Below are 19,569 nucleotides of genomic sequence, written 5' to 3'. Positions count from 1 at the left end.
CTGAATTCATGTTGTTGTTTTTTAAATATGAAAGCGCATCATCAAAAAGCCTACGTTTAAATGTTGATAACGATGTCTTTAATAACTTTAACAACGTTCTGAATAAACTGTTATGTAACCCGTCACCCGTGGTGGCCCATGTGCGAACCTCTTTAAAGCACGTGATTCCTCACCCTGTTTTAAGTCCTCTATTTTTCTGGCGTTGTGCAATGCCGTGCATGACATATGAGCAGTTTATTTATTTATTTATTTTTTATTTTATAAGTGAACATTTCATGTATGGAAAACATTGAATCAATAGTTAAAATCTATGTTTATAAACAAGTGGAAAAAACAAAAATTGTGAATTTCAGAATTAAATCGCAATAAAATACTACTATTTTCTGGCGTTACTTTAAAAGGTTCAGACCAAGACTCAGAAAATTGAATTATTTTTATGTTTCAAACTATCCATATTATAATTAAAGTTAACAACATATTTGTTTATGAACGTAGACCAGATTACTTTAACCGATAAAGCAAAGTTTGCCATCCTTGCTTCTACTTTCTAGCACACCAGATAGGCATTTCCGGTGAATTTAGCCGTGCTGGAAAATTCCATCTGGCACTCCCCCCCCCCATGCTAGATGAGTCACGCGCTGTGACGTAATACTTTTTATCTATTTTATAATGCACTTTATGTAACCATATTATGCAATTCCAATAGATAAGTTCCATAAACATTAACTTGACAAAAATATATCTTCAAAACAAAACAAAATAACCCTTAAAAGACGTGATATCGTAGGAACTTATTGACGTATGCAGTAAATACAAATTACTGCGCGTCATAAAGTCAGTAAACCTCATCGCACGCGCTTTTTGGTGAAATGAACAAAAATGCGCTATTTATGTATTTTCTTCACAACACAACGTGATTTAAAGTATGCTAGAAAAAATATATATTATGTGTGTCCGTTCCGGATAGAAAAATCCAACGCAGGTGCCCTCGGGTCGGATTTTTCTATCCGGAACGGAAACACATGACAGATATTATTATTCTTCGACTAAATTCAGACTCAAGATATAAGTGGATACGGGGCCTTGATATGTGCATGAACATATATAGGAACTAATGCTCGTATAGCCAACGAATAAAATCTTAGGCATCAATCCATGAGGACGGCATGAAATATGTTAGTTTCTTTATCTTTTGTAAGTGTTATAAATAAACATATTTCTTTGAAAATATAACTGACCTCTGAGGTTCTATATGTTGTAATAGAACCAGACTCATAGAGGTCTGCAACAATGATGCGTCTGTGTACGTATTCGTTGTTTTTATTGTATTTTCCAAAAAAAACCTTACATTTTAATTACTATTTCACATTTCTTGCAGGTGTGGCTGTGTCCATCTTGGTGCTCACATATATTCGGTGTCTCCTTCACGCGGTGGAGCTCAGCTATGCCCTGTACTTTGCCATCGCAAGTTTAAAGGGGCTTTTTCCCTGGGCAGCAACACCAGCGAATGATAGGTACCATATTTAGTCGATTATAAAACAGAAAGAAATGGTAATTGGAACACTTCGGTCATTATCCAAGAGATATGACCGTCCTGAAGCTTGCCGGAGATGGCCGAGTTGTTACGATGAAGTAGTACAACCTAATTGTTATGAAACATTGTCTGATAATTGATGTATCGATAGGTTTATAGGTATTTTTTAAAAATTGTATTGTTGTATTTTGCTATTTTTTTACATTAAACCAGCGCATTGACTACTGAGTTCGCCGATGAAGTTTCCGTTACATATTTCATGAAGTTCATAAACGGTATTTAGAGTTGCTGTATACTGTGCCGAATATTGTATGTATGTGTTGTGATTCCAGTTCACTTAAGTTATACCATGGGCCAGCCGACAAATATTTCCAGTGAGTATATTTTATCTCATTATAATGATGTTTGCTTCTGCGATATAAATATTTATTTGTAGTAGAACTTGGATATTTGGAATAAAAGTCATCGTGGGTCCTTTTAAAGCATTTTATCCTTTTAGAAACTGAAAAGACGTAATAAAATGCCTATAAACTGATCATGGTTTCATGGCCGATTACATCATGAATTTGTCTTGACTAATGTACCGTGATGTCTATGGTCAATAAAACGTGATATACGCCTCTGCATCAGTCTATAAATGTCAAATATATCTAGTTAAAATGAAGTGTATAAAAACACTACATATGATATTAAACAAATCAGAACTTAGTTCTGTATAGTATTATTTAGGATACTTTGATCTTAGCGGCATTCGCTGTTTTCTTTCTTTGAAAGGAATTCATATTATACAAACTTTGAACATATACAAGCATTAAAAATGCACTCTCATTCCCATAAAAGATTTACCACAATTAAAACTTTGGTTTTAATATTCCAAAATGGACGAATAAAAGTCGAAATCAATGGTTCTCATGAAGGATACCGATTTGAATTTGAAAGAAATGAGCATAAACACTGTATTTCTACCTTATAGAGCTATAGTAGACCACAGTAAACCTTTTAGCATTCACCAATCATTTATTTTTTGTGCTTTCTGCTATTAAATACACGGTTACAATCTTGTTATCAGTAATAAATATTTGCCATAAATCCATTTTAAGTAAGTAGTTTAAGGTGTATCAGTCAAAATTGATGTTTGTTATACATGTGTATGTATTGATTTTGAATAAAAGTGTCATTAAGCTGAATCAGCCTTAATCACTCATAATTTATAACCGGTAGCGAGGACTTTCTACAACGGTCTGAACACATAGGCCAAGGTGGATACGTGGTCTGGTACATCGCCATCTGTCTCCTGGCAACCTGGACCGCCACCTGTCTTCTGACCTTCAAGGGCACTGCCCTTCTCTCTAAGGTGACTTTTAGTGCTTTAATTTGATGTAAGTGCTCATTTGAAATTTGATTGCCACATGCTAGAATAATAACAATAATACAAATATCGAACTACTTTAGTTCCAGTCAAACCCCCCTAAAATCCGTTAAGGCTAAACGTCGTTTACGTTATCTTATGTAAACAAACGGTCATATTTTGTATCACTGGTGCACTGTAACGCACCAAGTCTTAAAGGCCTAGTTTAAGGAATGTTTGGCATGATAATCCCCTGCTGTGCATCTTCTGCTTATTGCAATGGTGTCACAGTAGGGGCCAATTTCCTGTGTATTCGTTTATTGACCCAGGGCCATTTAGGGTCCATTTCTATAATGAAACCTCCCAAACTGCACAGCAGATCTGATAAGCGGGATCAAGGTAAGTAGATTAAGATCAATACACAGAGGTTGTGTACTGTACACAGATTGGGAGGGGGGTCACCCACAGAGGGCTTAAACTAGGCCTTTAAGGCTTACTGTCGCTCATTCATATTAGCTGTTACATAAGCAGACTGTTCTATATGATATCAATGTTGCGTCGCAGCGTATATTCTGCAAGAGAGTAACCAAATACCAAATGTTAGCAACACACATCTTTATTAATTGCCGTTCAATTAGATTCTGACTGGCAAACCATACGAAATATCAATATCATGGACAGGAAATAAGGCCTGAATTGCATTTGTAGCCTTGGTGTAGCGCAGAAAACTCATATTTTCTATTCATTTCATATACAGACTACTATGAAATTACGGACCAGACTAATACCCCACAATTTTACTTGTTACTATACATAATCTCATTTTTGCAGATAGCGTATGGGTTGACTACAACAACCTTACTACTGTTGACTGTCGTCCTTGTCTACGGCTACTCCACCATCCCGGACGCTTCCGGTGCCGTGGGCCGCCTTCTTAACAGCCATGGAGAAGAATTCCGCCATGGAGAGAAGCCGGCACTTCCGGCGGAGGAGGACTCTCTCCAGAAACTGCTAGACGATGTAGTCAACTACAGGCTAGGTCATCCCGAGGTGAGCCACAGCTGTCTGTGTGAGTGTGTGATGTTGCATAGGATAGTTATAATGCACTACAATCATATTGATTGTAATATCGCCTTTTCCTTTTACCGTATCTGTTATTTCCAACTTGTTTGTTAATACATTTGCGAAAGACAGAAGCCGTCAAGTACGTTTAAAATAAGTTCGTAATTATAGTTCAGTCAAATCGGCAATGAAATCAACAACAAAAGTTCAGAAAATTGGAAAAAGCACCAAAGTTGGTACGCATGTAATGACCCATTTTGTATCTTTCAAAATGGCTCACCGGCGACCATCTTTAAAATGGCCCCCATAATGAGGGTTCGTACCTTTTCAATGAAGAAGTTAAATTAACAGTGGGTGCTGATGTGGACGATAAACTGATTATATGTTTTTACCTGTAGTGTAAAGAAAAGAGACTCTCTAATATTATTCAGTATAAGATGCAACTAGATCCACTATGTTACAATATATTTCCTTGACTATAGTTGAACTTTGTTGTAAACAAGACTCTATTTTTTCTGGCATGGACGGGTATCCACGGGCCATGAACGTTTTGGTGGGCTCCCTGGTACACACTTAGTACTTAGTACCCGACCAATGCAGCAATTACTTCTTCATGTTTTTATCATATATGACATTTCCCCCAACATTGTGACTAAGGGCATAAAATTATGGACATAGAATGCAGTTCACATTCACATTCCATAAACCATGAAACAATACTTCCAGACTGTATCAGTTCTTTTCTGTTTCAGACGACTTTTCGGTTTCGTCGGTTCGTTCCACCCTGCACTTCCAGAAACCAATATAAACCCGAAATTATTTATTACCAACCGAGACGCCCTAACTTATAAATGTTTTTCACTCTTCATAGAATTCCAATATTAGATGTCATTTCCCTAGATGATATATCGAGTGCATACATGTGTATGCGTTTAACCGATAAGTTCCCTCCCATTTGATTTCGGCTTGTCAACAATTCGTTTTTCATATATGTTATGGCTTCATAATTTTACATAGTAACCAGAACCTCATTCATGTTTTTCGCAGCCGTGGATAGACGCCCTGAACCTGCACGTGAACAGTCTCGGGCTCTGGTCTGGCGTTCTGCCCACCCTTGGAACCCTCGTCTACAACCGCAAACTTGTCATCAACGCGTGAGTTCAGATAGCTTAGTTAGTGTAAGAGCTGATATAGATATCAGTCAGCCAGCGGCCCGTGTTATTACATGAAACTTATTTCCTGTAAAACACTGTAGGTTTACATCAAAAATATAATTATGTCAAAACATACAAGAGTGAATGGGCATTTTTTTAAACAAGTCTCAAGTATTCATTACTGTATATTTAGCTACATGAGCACATGTGTTAACAGAGGCACTGTAAACAAGAGCTGCACTGTTCAAAAAACGAGATGCACTGTTAATAAAAAATACATACAACAATTATGTCTCGGATAGAGTAAATGAATTCAATTATTCGGAGACTGTTTTTTAAATGTACACGCCGGGTAAATTTGCATTAAACCAAGAACATTTAAATAGATAGCCCCTAGGTATCATGAAAAGAGAAAAAAAGGTGATAGGCTCGAAAATTGGGAGACAAAGTATAAGTTAGCAGTACTTTGGTACTGTTGGCATCGCTATCAACAATTTACCATGCATTATAGGACTTCAAAAGCTTGCCATGGGGGTTCACCATGATACAATACTTAGAGAAATATATGATATGTCTGTAAAAGATAGGCAACATCGAAATTACTGTTCAGTTACGGATGTTACATTTGTAAGCCTATTTAGAAAAAAACTTAATTGTTACTTTTAAGCAAATATTTAGCAATAGGTCTTGTATTAAACCATTATGGTTACATAAAGGTTATGAACTTGAATGTTTTACCACCAACATTTCGATTTTAGGTTACAGGATTAAGAGTAACGGCTCATCCGTTAAGAACCCACACTGTATATATGCAATGCATGTGTGCACGTTCATGCGTGCAATACATAATAAAAAATAATCTTTAACTTGTATGTTTAATTTGAGACATGGTCTTTTTTTATCGGCTAGTGTTCGCAATTCTTGCGTGTAGGTAGGCGTTGGCGTAAATTAATGAACAATGTTCTTTCTCGTGTTGTGAAAGTTTCTCAGCTAAGCACAACAGCGGAAGTTATTGTCGGTGCATCATTAGGAACGACAAGTCATTAGGAAGTTGTATGAAATCATTTCCGCTAGAGTTGATGGAAACCGAATGAGTTCATATCGACGATGATTTGTTTCTTCGTATTCTGAATAAGTTGTTTATTATGTTATGCATTATTTCTATACGCTGTGTGATAGAAGTCATTAGTTTGCTTATAATGAAGGTCGTGATCATTTGACCAGCATCGCACGATTTTGGGCCTTCGGACAAGCATTTTCCTTTATTGAGTATTCGCGTTTTTTTTCTAATTATATGACATTTCATGAAGTAATACTGACAATAATAAAATTGTATACTAAAATTAATGTAACACACATGAAGACATGACAGAAATTCATTATTGAAATGGAGCGCTTCTTCATATATTCAAATAGGTTTACATTTTCAGGAATCTGCAGGAACTTAAAAAGACACATTTAATGATTCATATTTGTAATTTTAAAGAATCCGGTCGATTGTAATAAATCGTCAAACTGTATGCGTCAATGCCAATCCTTGGAATAAAAGGCGTTTGGAGAATCTTTAAGACATTGGAAATATAATTTGTTGATGTTTTATGTTAATGATTATTCATTTCTAAGGCCCCAAATCGCCTGATGCATCTCCATTCATTACATATTTCGTTAAATTGTTTCAAGACAAACAAAAAGCATAACTGTAATTGAAAGAATCAATTATACTTCAAAACGCAAACATTATAGTACCGTTGCCATCCCTTTTCGTGGACAAATACAAATGTGAAATTCAACTCCACACAAAAACCTGTTGGTGCTAATTGTTGTACAAATGCGCCCGATCGATGAGTCTTGTGATCAAGCCATTGTTGATATGTTTTCTATTACAAAACAACTACATGAATTTAACACTTCGACTACGGATGTGAAGTTTGGGGTATGTTTCAGGTCGTGGATTCTGCTATTGCTTGTGTATAGCATCCTCCCACAGGTGGCGCTGTTTGCCCTTGCGCCCTACATAGATCCCCGTGACAGCACCGGCTTCATCTCTGCAAACAACGGCATCAAACCAGGTCATTTTGAAAGTTCATTTTCTTCTTATAAGTTCACCGCATTATTGATTTTAGAAATATATCAAATTGAAGATCGTAGTATAAAATATGTTAGTATACTTGAAATATTTAAATTGACGGCCTATGAAATGTGTAATGCAATGAAAATGCAAAGGGGTAAAGAATTTCCAGAACCGTATTTTTCGTTCTATTTGTTATAGGATTACCGTTCTTGTTCATCGCCATTCCGGCAACGTTGGATCGGCTGGAGTTGTCTCCCTTTATCGGCTTCTGTCTGTTTATCTGCATCTTCCTGTTTGGACTTCATCACCAGGTTTTTGCTTTGTTCCAATATATGGATTAACTTATTTCACTACATGTTAAGTCATTTAAAAATGTAAGCATTTGATATATTTGTTTTTCGCTTATTTCATGTAAGTTGTGTGACATCGTGAAAATGTGTAGTTTCTGAATCTGCCTCAATTCAAAGGCAAAGAAATCAATTCTTGTTCGTTTTACCTAAATGAAAAATAGCAATGCCCGTAATATGATAAGGATTTAATCTGTTTTATGAGAGAATCTTCATTTTCAACAACACCCGAATACTGTATCTTGAAGGAACCTGTTACTATGGATACTTTGCTACATTCACAGGCACTGCACCTCCTTGCGATCTGGGAGAACCTGCTTCCCTGCACTCCCAAGTTCCTGATGTCCTACTTCCGGCGGAGGGAGGTACTCGTGGCCGCCGCGTGTGGGGTCTCCTTTCTACTCTGTGTGCCCTACGCCATCCAGGTATTACGTCTCTGTGTATTCCATTCGTAGTTTTACACCTAGTTCTAAAATGAACACCATCGTATGTTAATAATTCATGTGTGTCGTTTTGGTCGGATTTAATGACAATGGCCATACAAAATAAATGTTTTACGGTTGGCGATGTTCTTCATACACGTGTATTTTGGTGAAATAGCCTATGTATCTAATGTACACGGGTGCTGAAGAGCTATTCAATATTGGTCTTATTGGGATAAAAAAAACGATGTAGCTAATCGGAATACTTGTTATTGATTACTGCGTAATAGAGTAAATGAAGTCAATGTTGTATGACCATCAGATTGACATACGTTGAATAGTGAATTAGTATAGAATAAATTATTATGCCTTACAGGGCGGGATCCACCTGTATGCCGTCGTGAACAGCTACGTTGACCGTCTGGTGTTCACCTTGATAATCATCTCCACCCTCCCCTTCATACTCGGATACAGTAAGTATTACCTCTCAATGTTCGGGCTAATAGGAAAACAGTTTTTAGTTAAATGATACTTAAGTATGCATTTTAAATTATCTCAGACGGTCATTCTGTCTTCGACATCAAATACACAAACTTTATTAAAAAATGCGAATGCAATCAACTAAACAATTCATTATTTGAATTAAGTTGCACAAAAGTTATTCTTAAGATTTTGAACACATGTAATAGACGCTACATCATGTAGATATCTATATATATATATAATAAGGCAATTATTTATTAAAGACAATCACGATAAACATATTTTTGTTTTGTGAAACCAAGTTTAAGTTCGTATTAATTCAGGTAAATGAAATACTATACTTAAGCGTGTAACGATTAAGATTTTTTAAGAGAACTGGCAACTGCATGTAGTTTGGTTAATCATTTTGAAGAGTTCTCTTCTACCAGATGTGCATTTATCAGATCTCATGATAATAAAGTTTTCTTAACCCGCGGTCGATGACTATTGGTTACCATATCGGTGTGTAGTTGTAAACCTCCGTGAATGGTCACCGAAGCACACTTACCTGGTATTTAGACTACAATATTTTGTCCATTCGAGCTATCCAAATCGAGCTATTTTGTCCGTGTGTCGATCTCATGGTCGGAGAATTATTAAAAAAAAATGTTCTTGTACTCTATGATGCACCGAGGGACCGAATCGCTCGATTCGGAAAGCTCTTCTGGCCAATACTGCAGTCCAAATAACTGATCACCATGCACCGAAGCAGGCCGGCCCAATATGTTGGTTTCCATTGTCGTACAAATGCTATACTCTCTTAACAACCGTTCTTACTTGATTTCTGTTTTTGTATGGGTTAACGATGAATCATTTCTAGCGCAAATTCATCAACGGAATGATTACACTTCCATGATTTCATTCGCAAGTTTCATGTTTCGTTACGTCTTCGTCATCACTGACATGACGCTTCCTCCTCGTAAATTGCTTCCAGTCTGTACAATGAACCAATTCGTTTACCCTTCATTACGGAAGCGTGGTCTTTAAAGATCCACTTTTATTTCAGTCACAAGAAATACACAACAGATAAAAAAAGGACTAGTCTCTTTAACAAGAACCAGAACGTGCGGAATTATTTATTTTCGTAAACAGAAAATGTCATCGTAATTAAGAATGATAAATTGTATATTTCGATAAGCAATTCTACCGATTACCATTACAACCATTAGAATACAAGCTATATTGTCAGCCAATGGTATTGCAGATAGGCAAAATCAAGATTATGTACCAGTCTTGATCATTAGAAATTTCAACTTTCGCGGGTGTTTAAAGGTCCGCCCACTGTCACTCATCCGATACACACTCCCTGAGTTAGATTTTGCGTTGACAATGTGTCACCCAATGAGGTCGTATTCTAAGACAGTTAGATGGCCTGAAGTAATATTTTAATTATGAAGAAGGGCTCGTTTGCTGCGCTCACTCCACCAATTCTTAATCATTAAAATGTTACTTCACCTCATCTTACTATATAACGTAAGGATGAACTGACGTACGCAGTCGCGGTTTCGGCAGGCTGTAACTCCCTAACAGTCCCAATTTTAGTATCTGATTGTTTCAGTTCATATCTTAAACGTATAGATCAATGTAGATATAACTATTCAATTTAACCCGTGTTTCATATAATACCAATCAAAACATTTTTCTTGCAATAGTTTGTGTGATTTTCAATAATATTTGCGACAAACATAAAAAGACTGGAATATTATTATAGTGCAGTAACAAATAAATAACACATAGCTGTTCGGCCTTCATCATTAAGTCGTTAGTCAACATTTGTTTGTTAGGAATGTCCCTGCAGTTAACAGAACAGAACAGAACAGAACAGAACATTTATTGTTAACTTGAACATATACAGTTCATCGTTATTACAATTACACGCTCACATGGCATGGCAATAGCTGTTAAATGCGAGACTGCATATACATATATGACTATAATTAATGGTTTTAACATGTTAAAAGCAATGAAGTCAAGCATTATTATTCAATGCGTTATATCGTAGCTTAAAAGCATGCTTGCAAAACAAAACTAGTTTTCGTAGACATGCAGTATTTTCAGAGTTGTATAAGTATTAACAAACTTGGTCTTCCATCGTAAAATTTAGTTATTAAGTATGTTTCCTAATATCATTATATTGTGGACAAATCAAAACAAAGTGATATTCGTCTTCAATATCATTAGGAATAAATAAAACATATTTTCGTGCATTACTCGTTAACAAGTTCAGCCATTTAGTGTTCTTTAAATTAAATACTCCATTAGAAGTACGTAAAACTGTATTAACTGAAATGATATTAAGTCAGTAGTAATTTATTATTGAATGAAGTATTTGTTTCTTTTTGTTTCAGTCAAGCAGGAGGTGTTGTACATCCCCATAGAGAGGGCGTTCATGAGCTTGTGGTACGGGCTGGCGGCCCTTATTTCTTCGGTAGGCATCTTTACTGCATCTCTTCCTTGTATTCGTTTAAAATGTCCGCTAACATGAATGTAAATCATCTATTTTAGTATTTTGTTACTGATATTTTTATCTGTTGGTAAATGCCATAAAGGCAATAGCAGCGGTTTCAGGGTGTGATTTCTTCTAATAAAAAAATACAAATGCGACGAACAATACCTTAGCTAATATACACACATGACTTATAATGTACTGATGAAAGGCAATTTTACGATTTGTGCTGTATCGTTTCTGTTGCAGGAAAACGAAATATAATACACTTAAAGCTGTAATCTCACAGATTGACCATTTTGACATCTTTTGTATTTTTGGTCTTGGAATGAACCAATCTTTGCGTCCATACATGTATCGGAAAACCTGTGATATAAGAGTGGTGCCAAAATATCAGATCGCAGATTTTTAATCGTAACGTTCAAAAATTGATATTTTTTGGCTAACGCTTATATAGAAAAAATAGTTTTTCTGCATAAAACATCAATTTTCGAACGTAAATATGAAAACCTGCGATCTAATCCTTTGACAGCAGTCTTATATCATTGGTTCTCAGACAATTACGCACAAATTGGCTCATTCTAAATAAAAATGCTGTCTAAACGGTCCATGTGTAAGCGTGCAACATTCAATGGTTTCTCATTTATTGTTTTGCTCAACCCAAGGTGTTGCTGATCTACTATTTCGCGGTACACGTGTACCCGGTGCCAGTGGTGGGCTACGGGCAGCGCTGGGCGGAGGCTCTTGGATGGGCGGTGGCAGTCATTCCTGTGCTGGCGGGGCTTGGACTTGGCGCCGTACATGCCGTGTACTCGCAGAAAGGCACATTGAAACAGGTACGGGCTTACATGTACCAGTGAAACATGGATAGCGTTGTAACTTATTTCTCATTAATAGTCGGAGGGAAACTTAAAAGTTCATTGCTTAATACTTAATACTTGAAACGACAAACGGACAGAATATAACAAAATAAGGAGTGTTCAATTGTACCACCATATAACTGTCAGTAATTAAACAGGAGTTCTCTTCATAACTCGATATCGTGTGCCATCATAAGTTCATGATTTCTTCTTTCAACATTGTATACTTAACATTAAATGTCTTCGTAATAGTTAGCTGACATGAAGTAAAATCTTAATGAGCAAGAATGGGGGGAGTGAGCTTTGATACCTCAATCTACCTCTCTGTCATTGCCAAAGGTTCACATGTCTGGCAGTGAGTGGGTATCGGATGGATGGCATTAGGCGGACGTTTGAACTACCGCGAAACTTGAAATTCTCAATGATAAAGCGTAGCACTTAATAATTGCCTATCTGCAATTTCATTGGCTGAACCTGTAGGTTGTATTCTAAAAATAGTGTTTAAGTTGTAATATATACATTTAATAAAAGCTGAACGTAGTAATATGAAAAGTGACCTGTTGGTAATCGCAGAATTCCTATTTTAGCGACTGGCCCAGTCACTACGCTCCGAGTCGTTCAACACTTGTGACGACAGTAACGACTACACCGGCGAGACCGGCGAAACCAGTCTACAAACGCCCCACTCTCACATGACCGGTGAACCAGTCTACGAGAAAACCGAAACGGAAGTGTTCGTGCAGCCCATGGAAGACGCCGAGGACCCAGAATGTGTGTAGGACGATATATCTGCGGGACAAGTATTCGTGTATAAAAAACTTGCTTAATTAAGAAAATGTGAAAAGCGCGTGTGTTTGTCAAACTAATCGCATATTCTTGAAGGGCTAGTCTCGAAGTTGGGTTAGCTAACAATCAAAGCATTCTCTATTATTTATTGATTGGATTTTTAAATTTCCTTTTTCATCAGATTCAACTCACCATTGTGTTACATTTGTGTAACGTAATTGTGTCATTTACATGTTCGTTGCTTGTAAGTTATACTTTGTATACATTTGAAGACAAGACAAACAAATGTTTAATTACAGTTTTATCCCGTGTTTCCATGTAGCGTACTTCACGTTCGCTTTTCTCGATTCAGCGAATTTGGGTTAGACATTTAGACCCGTATAATATAATGCTGTTTTATAACTTTACGGGTCTTAAAGCTGCACTCAACATATTGAACGTTTTTAACAACTTTTTTTTTTTTTTTTGCCCTAGAACGAGCCAATTTTTGCGAAAATCCATGGAAACCAGTAATATAAGATTACAGACAAAAAATAATTTATATTTAAGTTAAAAAAATGATGTTTTATGCATTTTTCTTATACCGTATTAAGTAACGGTTTAAGCCATAAAACATTAATTTTCGAACGGAAATAAGAAAACATGCGATCTGATCTTTTGTCAGCAATCTTTTATCAATGGTTTACAGATATTTACGCAAAAATGTGCTCTTTCTAAGACAAAAAATAAAAAAAGTTGTAAAAATGGTATGTCTGTGAGAGTGCACCTTTAATAAAGAAGAGATTGTTTACCACTTGCAACCTATACCACAATTGTTATTTAATTTGATTAAAGGCTTTATAAGGGTAAGAGTGGTCAACTGTTTTATGTGTCCGTCTCTCACCCAAGAGATTGTGGGTTCGATCCCTACCAGGGGTACCTTCTCAATGGACACCGGTTACTCAGTAAGGATTCTATCAGCTGTCAGCTTTTGTCCCAATCGAGCTTAAAGAAATTAGTATAAGTTTTCTTGTTATGTAAAAGTGATGCCAGCTATATATTATGTTAAACAAATATAATGTATGTTATATTATTTATATAATACAATCATTTATTATATACTTCTACCTATGTCGTTCCATTAATTTGTATTTGTTTACCTGGTTGTAGTATGCATGCATTGCTGTATTTTGTCAAATTAAAAAAAAAATGAATTTAAGTACATTTTTAATTTATTATTCCCTTCAATTTTATTAACAATTCTAAAACATTCTATGATACATGTAAATCAGTATTTCTTAAAAATATTACTTTCTTAGTATTACTAATACTAAAAATTAATGCATGTGTATGTTATGTTGGTGCATCGTTTTATAGTCTTTAAATAAAACTTAATTGTTAAAAATTGTTATACTATCTTTATAAAACGCTTTCTAAATGCATTTAAACCAAAGTATAGCATTTTAGTGTTTAATATAATGTTGTCTGTTTTGTAAAAGCAAAAATTTAAAATGTAGCTAATTGACATTAGCTGTGGATATATTTGTTTTGAAATAAATCTGTTTTTTGAAATAAAAGGAATTTAAATGTTGTCCATTTAGAACTGTCAGTTTTGTTGTTGAGAGAATTCTAATTTGAATTTATTGTCAACACACTCACTAATTGATATTTCAAAGCATATGCAAAAATATTGCTAAAACGGGACAAAAATAATTTAGAAGCAACGAGGAGTGGTGGCTTAATTTAAATTAGCTTTAAGTCCTACCTAATAACAACTTTTTTTAAATTAATTTGTTAAAGGAAATAATTCATTTAGTGCTCTTTACACTAAATACTTCATTAGAAACCAAATTGTAATTACTGCAATTACAGTTATGGCGAAATTACTAATATTTGTAATTATTCTGTAAATATTTTTTTGATACGAGGTTCGTCTCCGGGCTGGTATCCAATATTGGTCTTAATTGGATCTAAGAACGATGTAGCTAATCGGATTACTTGTTATTAATAGCTGACTAATAGAGTGAATGAAGTCACTCATGTATGACTTTAGTATTAACTTAAGTTGATTATTTGATTCCACCCATGAGATCGCATTCTATGCCGATATTCCATGTGCACGCAGTCCACATCCGCAATTTTGAACAAGTTGAATAGTGTTGCCACTACGTGTCCGCTGATCAAATGCGGACAGGATTTGGCATCGAACACGTGGCAAAAACTCATGTTTATGAACAAGTAATGAACTAAAATGCGGAAAAAAAACATTGCAATAAAGGAAAAACATACGGAGAACAAAGCTGTGAAATATTCATTTGTTCAAATTGAACGATTTTTTCTCTCATGAAAATGAAACATTTAAACTGCATTTAAAAAAAAGTATGTGTCTGCTAATGTGATGAAACAATCAGGACATGCATGCATGCGTGCGTGCGTGCGAACGGATATTTAATTATTTGCTAATTATAAAGCGAAATCATAAATGAACAACATGAAAAAAGTGGATCAAAACAACGCTGTGAACACGGTTCTTGGAACGTGATTGCAATCGTTGCGGAAAACATTATTTTCCTTTACTCTTGGCTTAAGCTTAGTGAGTACCTCTAAAATGTCAAATAGATCTGTTTTTGTTGATTTAACTCATCTCTAAAAAAAAGTATTCAATGCATGCGTCTTTTTCATTTCTTTCCAAGCTTGAGACACACTTGTTTAAGCCTAAAACCTTGTCCCAATTTCTCGGAACACTTTAAGTCCCATATAAAAGGTTTAAGCTAAGACCACTTGTTTTGTTTTTGTATCATGTGTGTAATTTTTATTTTGGCCATCTGACATAACTACTTCTCAAACTTAAAGCATTCAAAATGCGAAATATTTCAAATAAAATATAAACTTTTTCACATAAAATATCGATGGTTAAAATATTCCGGCGTAGTAAAGGATGTTTAAATATCATTAAGTTATGTCTTTTAATTACATGGTAATTATTAAGGTCGGACAAAACAATGTCAAGTAATTAAAGGGCGACAACTCATGTAAATACTTACGCGATTCAGCGGAAACACATGCGGGCACTACCACACCTAAATCATACACAATTCATGTAATAACGATTGTAAAACAAGTTATATTGATCATGTTCGATGGCACTGTGAGGCGAGAGTGCGACCTATGTAAAGTCCATGGAGGCATTGCCGTCGAACGTTGAATGTCGTATCGACCCCAACCACCTCAACCCGGATAACATGGGCTTGTATCGGAACGGAACAGAACATATTTTATTACAGGTGAATTTTACTTAAACTCTACCTTTTTGTGTAACTTTGACCTAATTTACAAAAATATTAACATTACATTTATACGTGTAATTAGCGAGATCCAAAATAATTAACATATAAGGATGACTTGAAATGGGACAAAGCTTCACCTACGAGAACGCGGAAGCCATGATTCACCTGCGATAACACAAAGCCGAGCTTCACTTACGATAACGCGAAAGCCGGACTCACCTACAATAGCGCAGAAGCCGAGTTTCACTTACGATAACGGGAAGCCGTGACTCACCTACGATAACACAGAAGCCGAGCTTCACCTTCGATAACGGGAAGCCGTGACTCACCTACGTCAACACAGAATCCGAGCTTCACCTTCGATAACGCGGAAGCCAGACTCACGTACGATAACACAGAAGCCGAGCTTCACTTACGAAAACGCGGAAGCCGGACTCACCTACGATAACACAGAAGCCGAGCTTCACCTACGATAACGGGAAGCCGTGACTCACCTACGTCAACACAAAAGCCGAGCTTCACCTACGATAACGGGAAGCCGTGACTCACCGACGTCAATACAGAAGCCGAGCTTCACCTACGATAACGCGGAAGCCGGACTCACCTATGATAACACAGAAGCCGAGCTTCACTTACGATAACGCGGAAGTCGGACTCACCTACGATAACACAGAAGCCGAGCTTCACTTACGATAACGCGGAAGCCGGACTCACGTACGATAACACAGAAGCCGACCTTCACCTACGATAAATGGAAGCCGTGACTCACCTACGTCAACACAGAAGCCGAACTTCACCTACGATAACGGGAAGCCGTGACTCACCTGCGATAGCGCAGAAGCCGTGATTCACCTTAGATAACGAGGATGCCGTGATACACCTGCCTTAATGAGGGTGTCGTGATACACATACGATAGCGAGGAAGCCGTGATTCACCTACGATAGCGAGGAAGCCGTGATTCACCTGCCATAACGAGGGTACCGTGATTCACAAACGATAGCGAGGAATCAGTGATTGACCTGCTATACCGAGGATGCCTTGATTCACCTACTATAACAAGGTAGCCGTGATTCACCTAAGGTAACGCAGAAAACGTGATTCACCTCTGATAAAGAGGAAGTCGTGATTCCCCAACGATAACGACGAAGCCGTGATTCACCTACGATAACGAGGAAGACGTGATTCACCTACGATAGCGAGGAAGCCGTGATTCACCTACGATAGCGAGGAAGCCGTGATTCACCTGCCATAACGAGGGTACCGTGATTCACATACGATAGCGAGGAATCAGTGATTCACCTGCTATAACGAGGAAGCCTTGATTCACCTACTATAACAAGGTAGCCGTGATTCACCTAAGGTAACGCAGAAAACGTGATTCACCTCTGATAAAGAGGAAGTCGTGATTCCCCAACGATAACGACGAAGCCGTGATTCACCTACCATAACGACGAAGCCGTGATTCACCTACGATAATGAGGAAGCCGTGATTCACCTACGATAATGAGGAAGCCGTGATTCACCTACGATAATGAGGAAGCCGTGATTCACCTACGATAATGAGGAAGCCGTGATTCACCTACGATAATGAGGAAGCCGTGATTCACCTACGATAGCGAGGAAGCCGTGATTCACCTACGATAACGAGGAAGCCGTGATTCACCTGCGATAACGAGGAAGCCATGATTCACCTGCGATAACGAGGAAGCCGTGCTTCTCGAGAGTTGCCACCGAAGTCTTGCACGGCTAGATCATAACGAACAGCTTCCGATTCAGGCCGGAGTTTTACACAACAAGTTTATGTTATCGAGCCTGATATGAAGTGAAATGAAATTCACAATTTATGCTCCCAATTTCGAATCAAAATGGACTTAGGACACTTCTTTTCCCTTTGATAATGTTTTTTTTTCTGCATTAGGCTAAGCAAATTTACTGTTTAGTTTCTCGGCCACTATATTTTATTTTATTTCCTTCATGTTGTATCAATCATTTGCCCCAAACAGACATTAATAAATAAAGGAACATCTTCATACTGTGTTTAAGTATTTCAAATGGTGCGTTATGCGGGGCGCCGTTACGCGACTAAATGCAGTGACATATCTGCCGCATACTGCATGTGGCTGCGTGGCGTCTTCATGGCGCACTGTATATACGGCACTGTTTCAGAACTCTTCATATTTCAAGAGTTAATCTATCATTTTCTGCCGGTCTACAACTTACAATCATATTTCATTCATGGCCATGTTTCTCGCACCTTTCATTGTGATATCCACGGGCGTTACTGTGTATCATTGTTATTATAATAATACACTTATTTATAGAATATCTAATAATAATATAAATAGACTGAATAAACAATAATCGGAAGTCATAAAAATAAAAATAAATCGCTTAAATAAGGCATTTTACTATCTTTTTGAAGAATTGCTATTCCAGAATAGAGCTCTTGAAATATAATACTATAACATGTTGTTTTCTTTTGTACCACTTCATGCATTTATACAAATAACATTTCCACGGAAATGTAATATAAATCTGCCATATAAACCTTCAAGTTTTGTTTTATGACAAACTCCCAGGATTTCAAATCTTGGGTGCATTTGTACGGGAACTAGCGGTGCTGGTTCCCGAGCCTGGCTCTCAGAGCCACCGCTCGTGCGTGTGGTCGTGCATGGTACGAGATCTGTCTCCTCTCTTCTGTCTTTCCTTTTAGCTCTTTGAGCCACCATCGAACATGTGTATGTGGTCGCACATGTTTCGAGATCTATCACATCTTGATTACTTTCTTATGTATGCCTCCCTTGCCCACACTTTCTCTTCCCTTTATACACCCTCCCCTCTTTTCCTCTTTAATCTCAAAAACTTTCTTATAATGCTTTCAACCTCTCAGCTTCCGCATTTCATCTCCATCTTTGCTCTCTTTCCCTGTCATTTCACACTTTTGCCTGTATATCTTCCATACCTCCATCTATGTCTTACCACTATTCCCCCTTTCTCCACTCTCTCAATTCCCTCTCAACTCAAATGTCCCTCCCCTATCTTCCACTCCTCTTTCTCCATTTCTCTCTTCACCTCTTTATATCCCCCTTCTTTCTTCCCCTCTTTAACCCCAGTTCTTCTCCCCTCCCATCCCCTTCTCTCTAATCTTCCCCCTCCTCTTCCTCCCCCTCTTTCTTCCCCTCTTTATTCCCTCTCTACTTCCATCTCCCTTTTCTCTAATACCCCCTCCTCTTTATCCCCCTTTCTTCTTCCCTCCTACTTTCTCTCTAATATTTCCCCCTCCTCTTTCTCCCCCATATTTCTCATTTTGATTTCGTCCCTCTCTTTCTACTCCCCCTATCCTTCTTAATAGCTTTTCCCTATATATATACAATTTATCTTAAAAGAAGCGCGGAAAATCATTTCATTTCATAATTATATATTGTATAGGGTGCACATTCACGCATAATTAATGAATTCCCGACGATGTGGTTTAAAAAATATGGACAAAATCAAGCATGTCAGATGATAACTTGTACGAATAAGGAATAGGGAACTAGTAATAAGAAATAATTCATTATAAAATTGTCTATGTTTTTTTTAACTTTGACCGAATATCAAACGTTTTCTTGGTGTAAACGGAAGTGACGTCATGGAGCTTAAAAGGCACGCAGAAGTGTCAAAATGGATATGAACAAAATATTCGTTTTCTCAATTTTCAGTTTTATTTTCTGCTATGCTCTTGGACAAAGTGATACTCATTTTACTGAT

At 37.0% G+C, this 19,569-nt stretch overlaps 1 protein-coding gene across 1 annotated transcript in view; it reads left to right on the top strand.

Moving 5' to 3' along the window:
- LOC128212033 (sodium- and chloride-dependent neutral and basic amino acid transporter B(0+)-like) overlaps positions 1 to 13,794 on the top strand; it is an 87,381-nt gene extending 73,587 nt beyond the window's left edge. The window contains exons 3-14 of the mRNA XM_052917253.1: positions 1,379 to 1,514; positions 1,867 to 1,908; positions 2,756 to 2,888; positions 3,714 to 3,932; positions 4,992 to 5,098; positions 7,043 to 7,167; positions 7,368 to 7,480; positions 7,801 to 7,941; positions 8,315 to 8,411; positions 10,809 to 10,888; positions 11,572 to 11,742; positions 12,354 to 13,794. Of these exons, the coding sequence (XP_052773213.1) occupies positions 1,379 to 1,514; positions 1,867 to 1,908; positions 2,756 to 2,888; positions 3,714 to 3,932; positions 4,992 to 5,098; positions 7,043 to 7,167; positions 7,368 to 7,480; positions 7,801 to 7,941; positions 8,315 to 8,411; positions 10,809 to 10,888; positions 11,572 to 11,742; positions 12,354 to 12,545 (1,556 nt within the window). The 3' untranslated portion in view covers positions 12,546 to 13,794. The remainder of the gene's footprint in view (positions 1 to 1,378; positions 1,515 to 1,866; positions 1,909 to 2,755; positions 2,889 to 3,713; positions 3,933 to 4,991; positions 5,099 to 7,042; positions 7,168 to 7,367; positions 7,481 to 7,800; positions 7,942 to 8,314; positions 8,412 to 10,808; positions 10,889 to 11,571; positions 11,743 to 12,353) is intronic.
- Positions 13,795 to 19,569: the final 5,775 nt, after the last annotated feature.

This window comes from Mya arenaria, chromosome 12 (genome assembly GCF_026914265.1).
Source record: "Mya arenaria isolate MELC-2E11 chromosome 12, ASM2691426v1".
Lineage (NCBI taxonomy): Eukaryota > Metazoa > Mollusca > Bivalvia > Myida > Myidae > Mya > Mya arenaria.
This window is presented reverse-complemented; position numbering and strand designations above follow the sequence as displayed.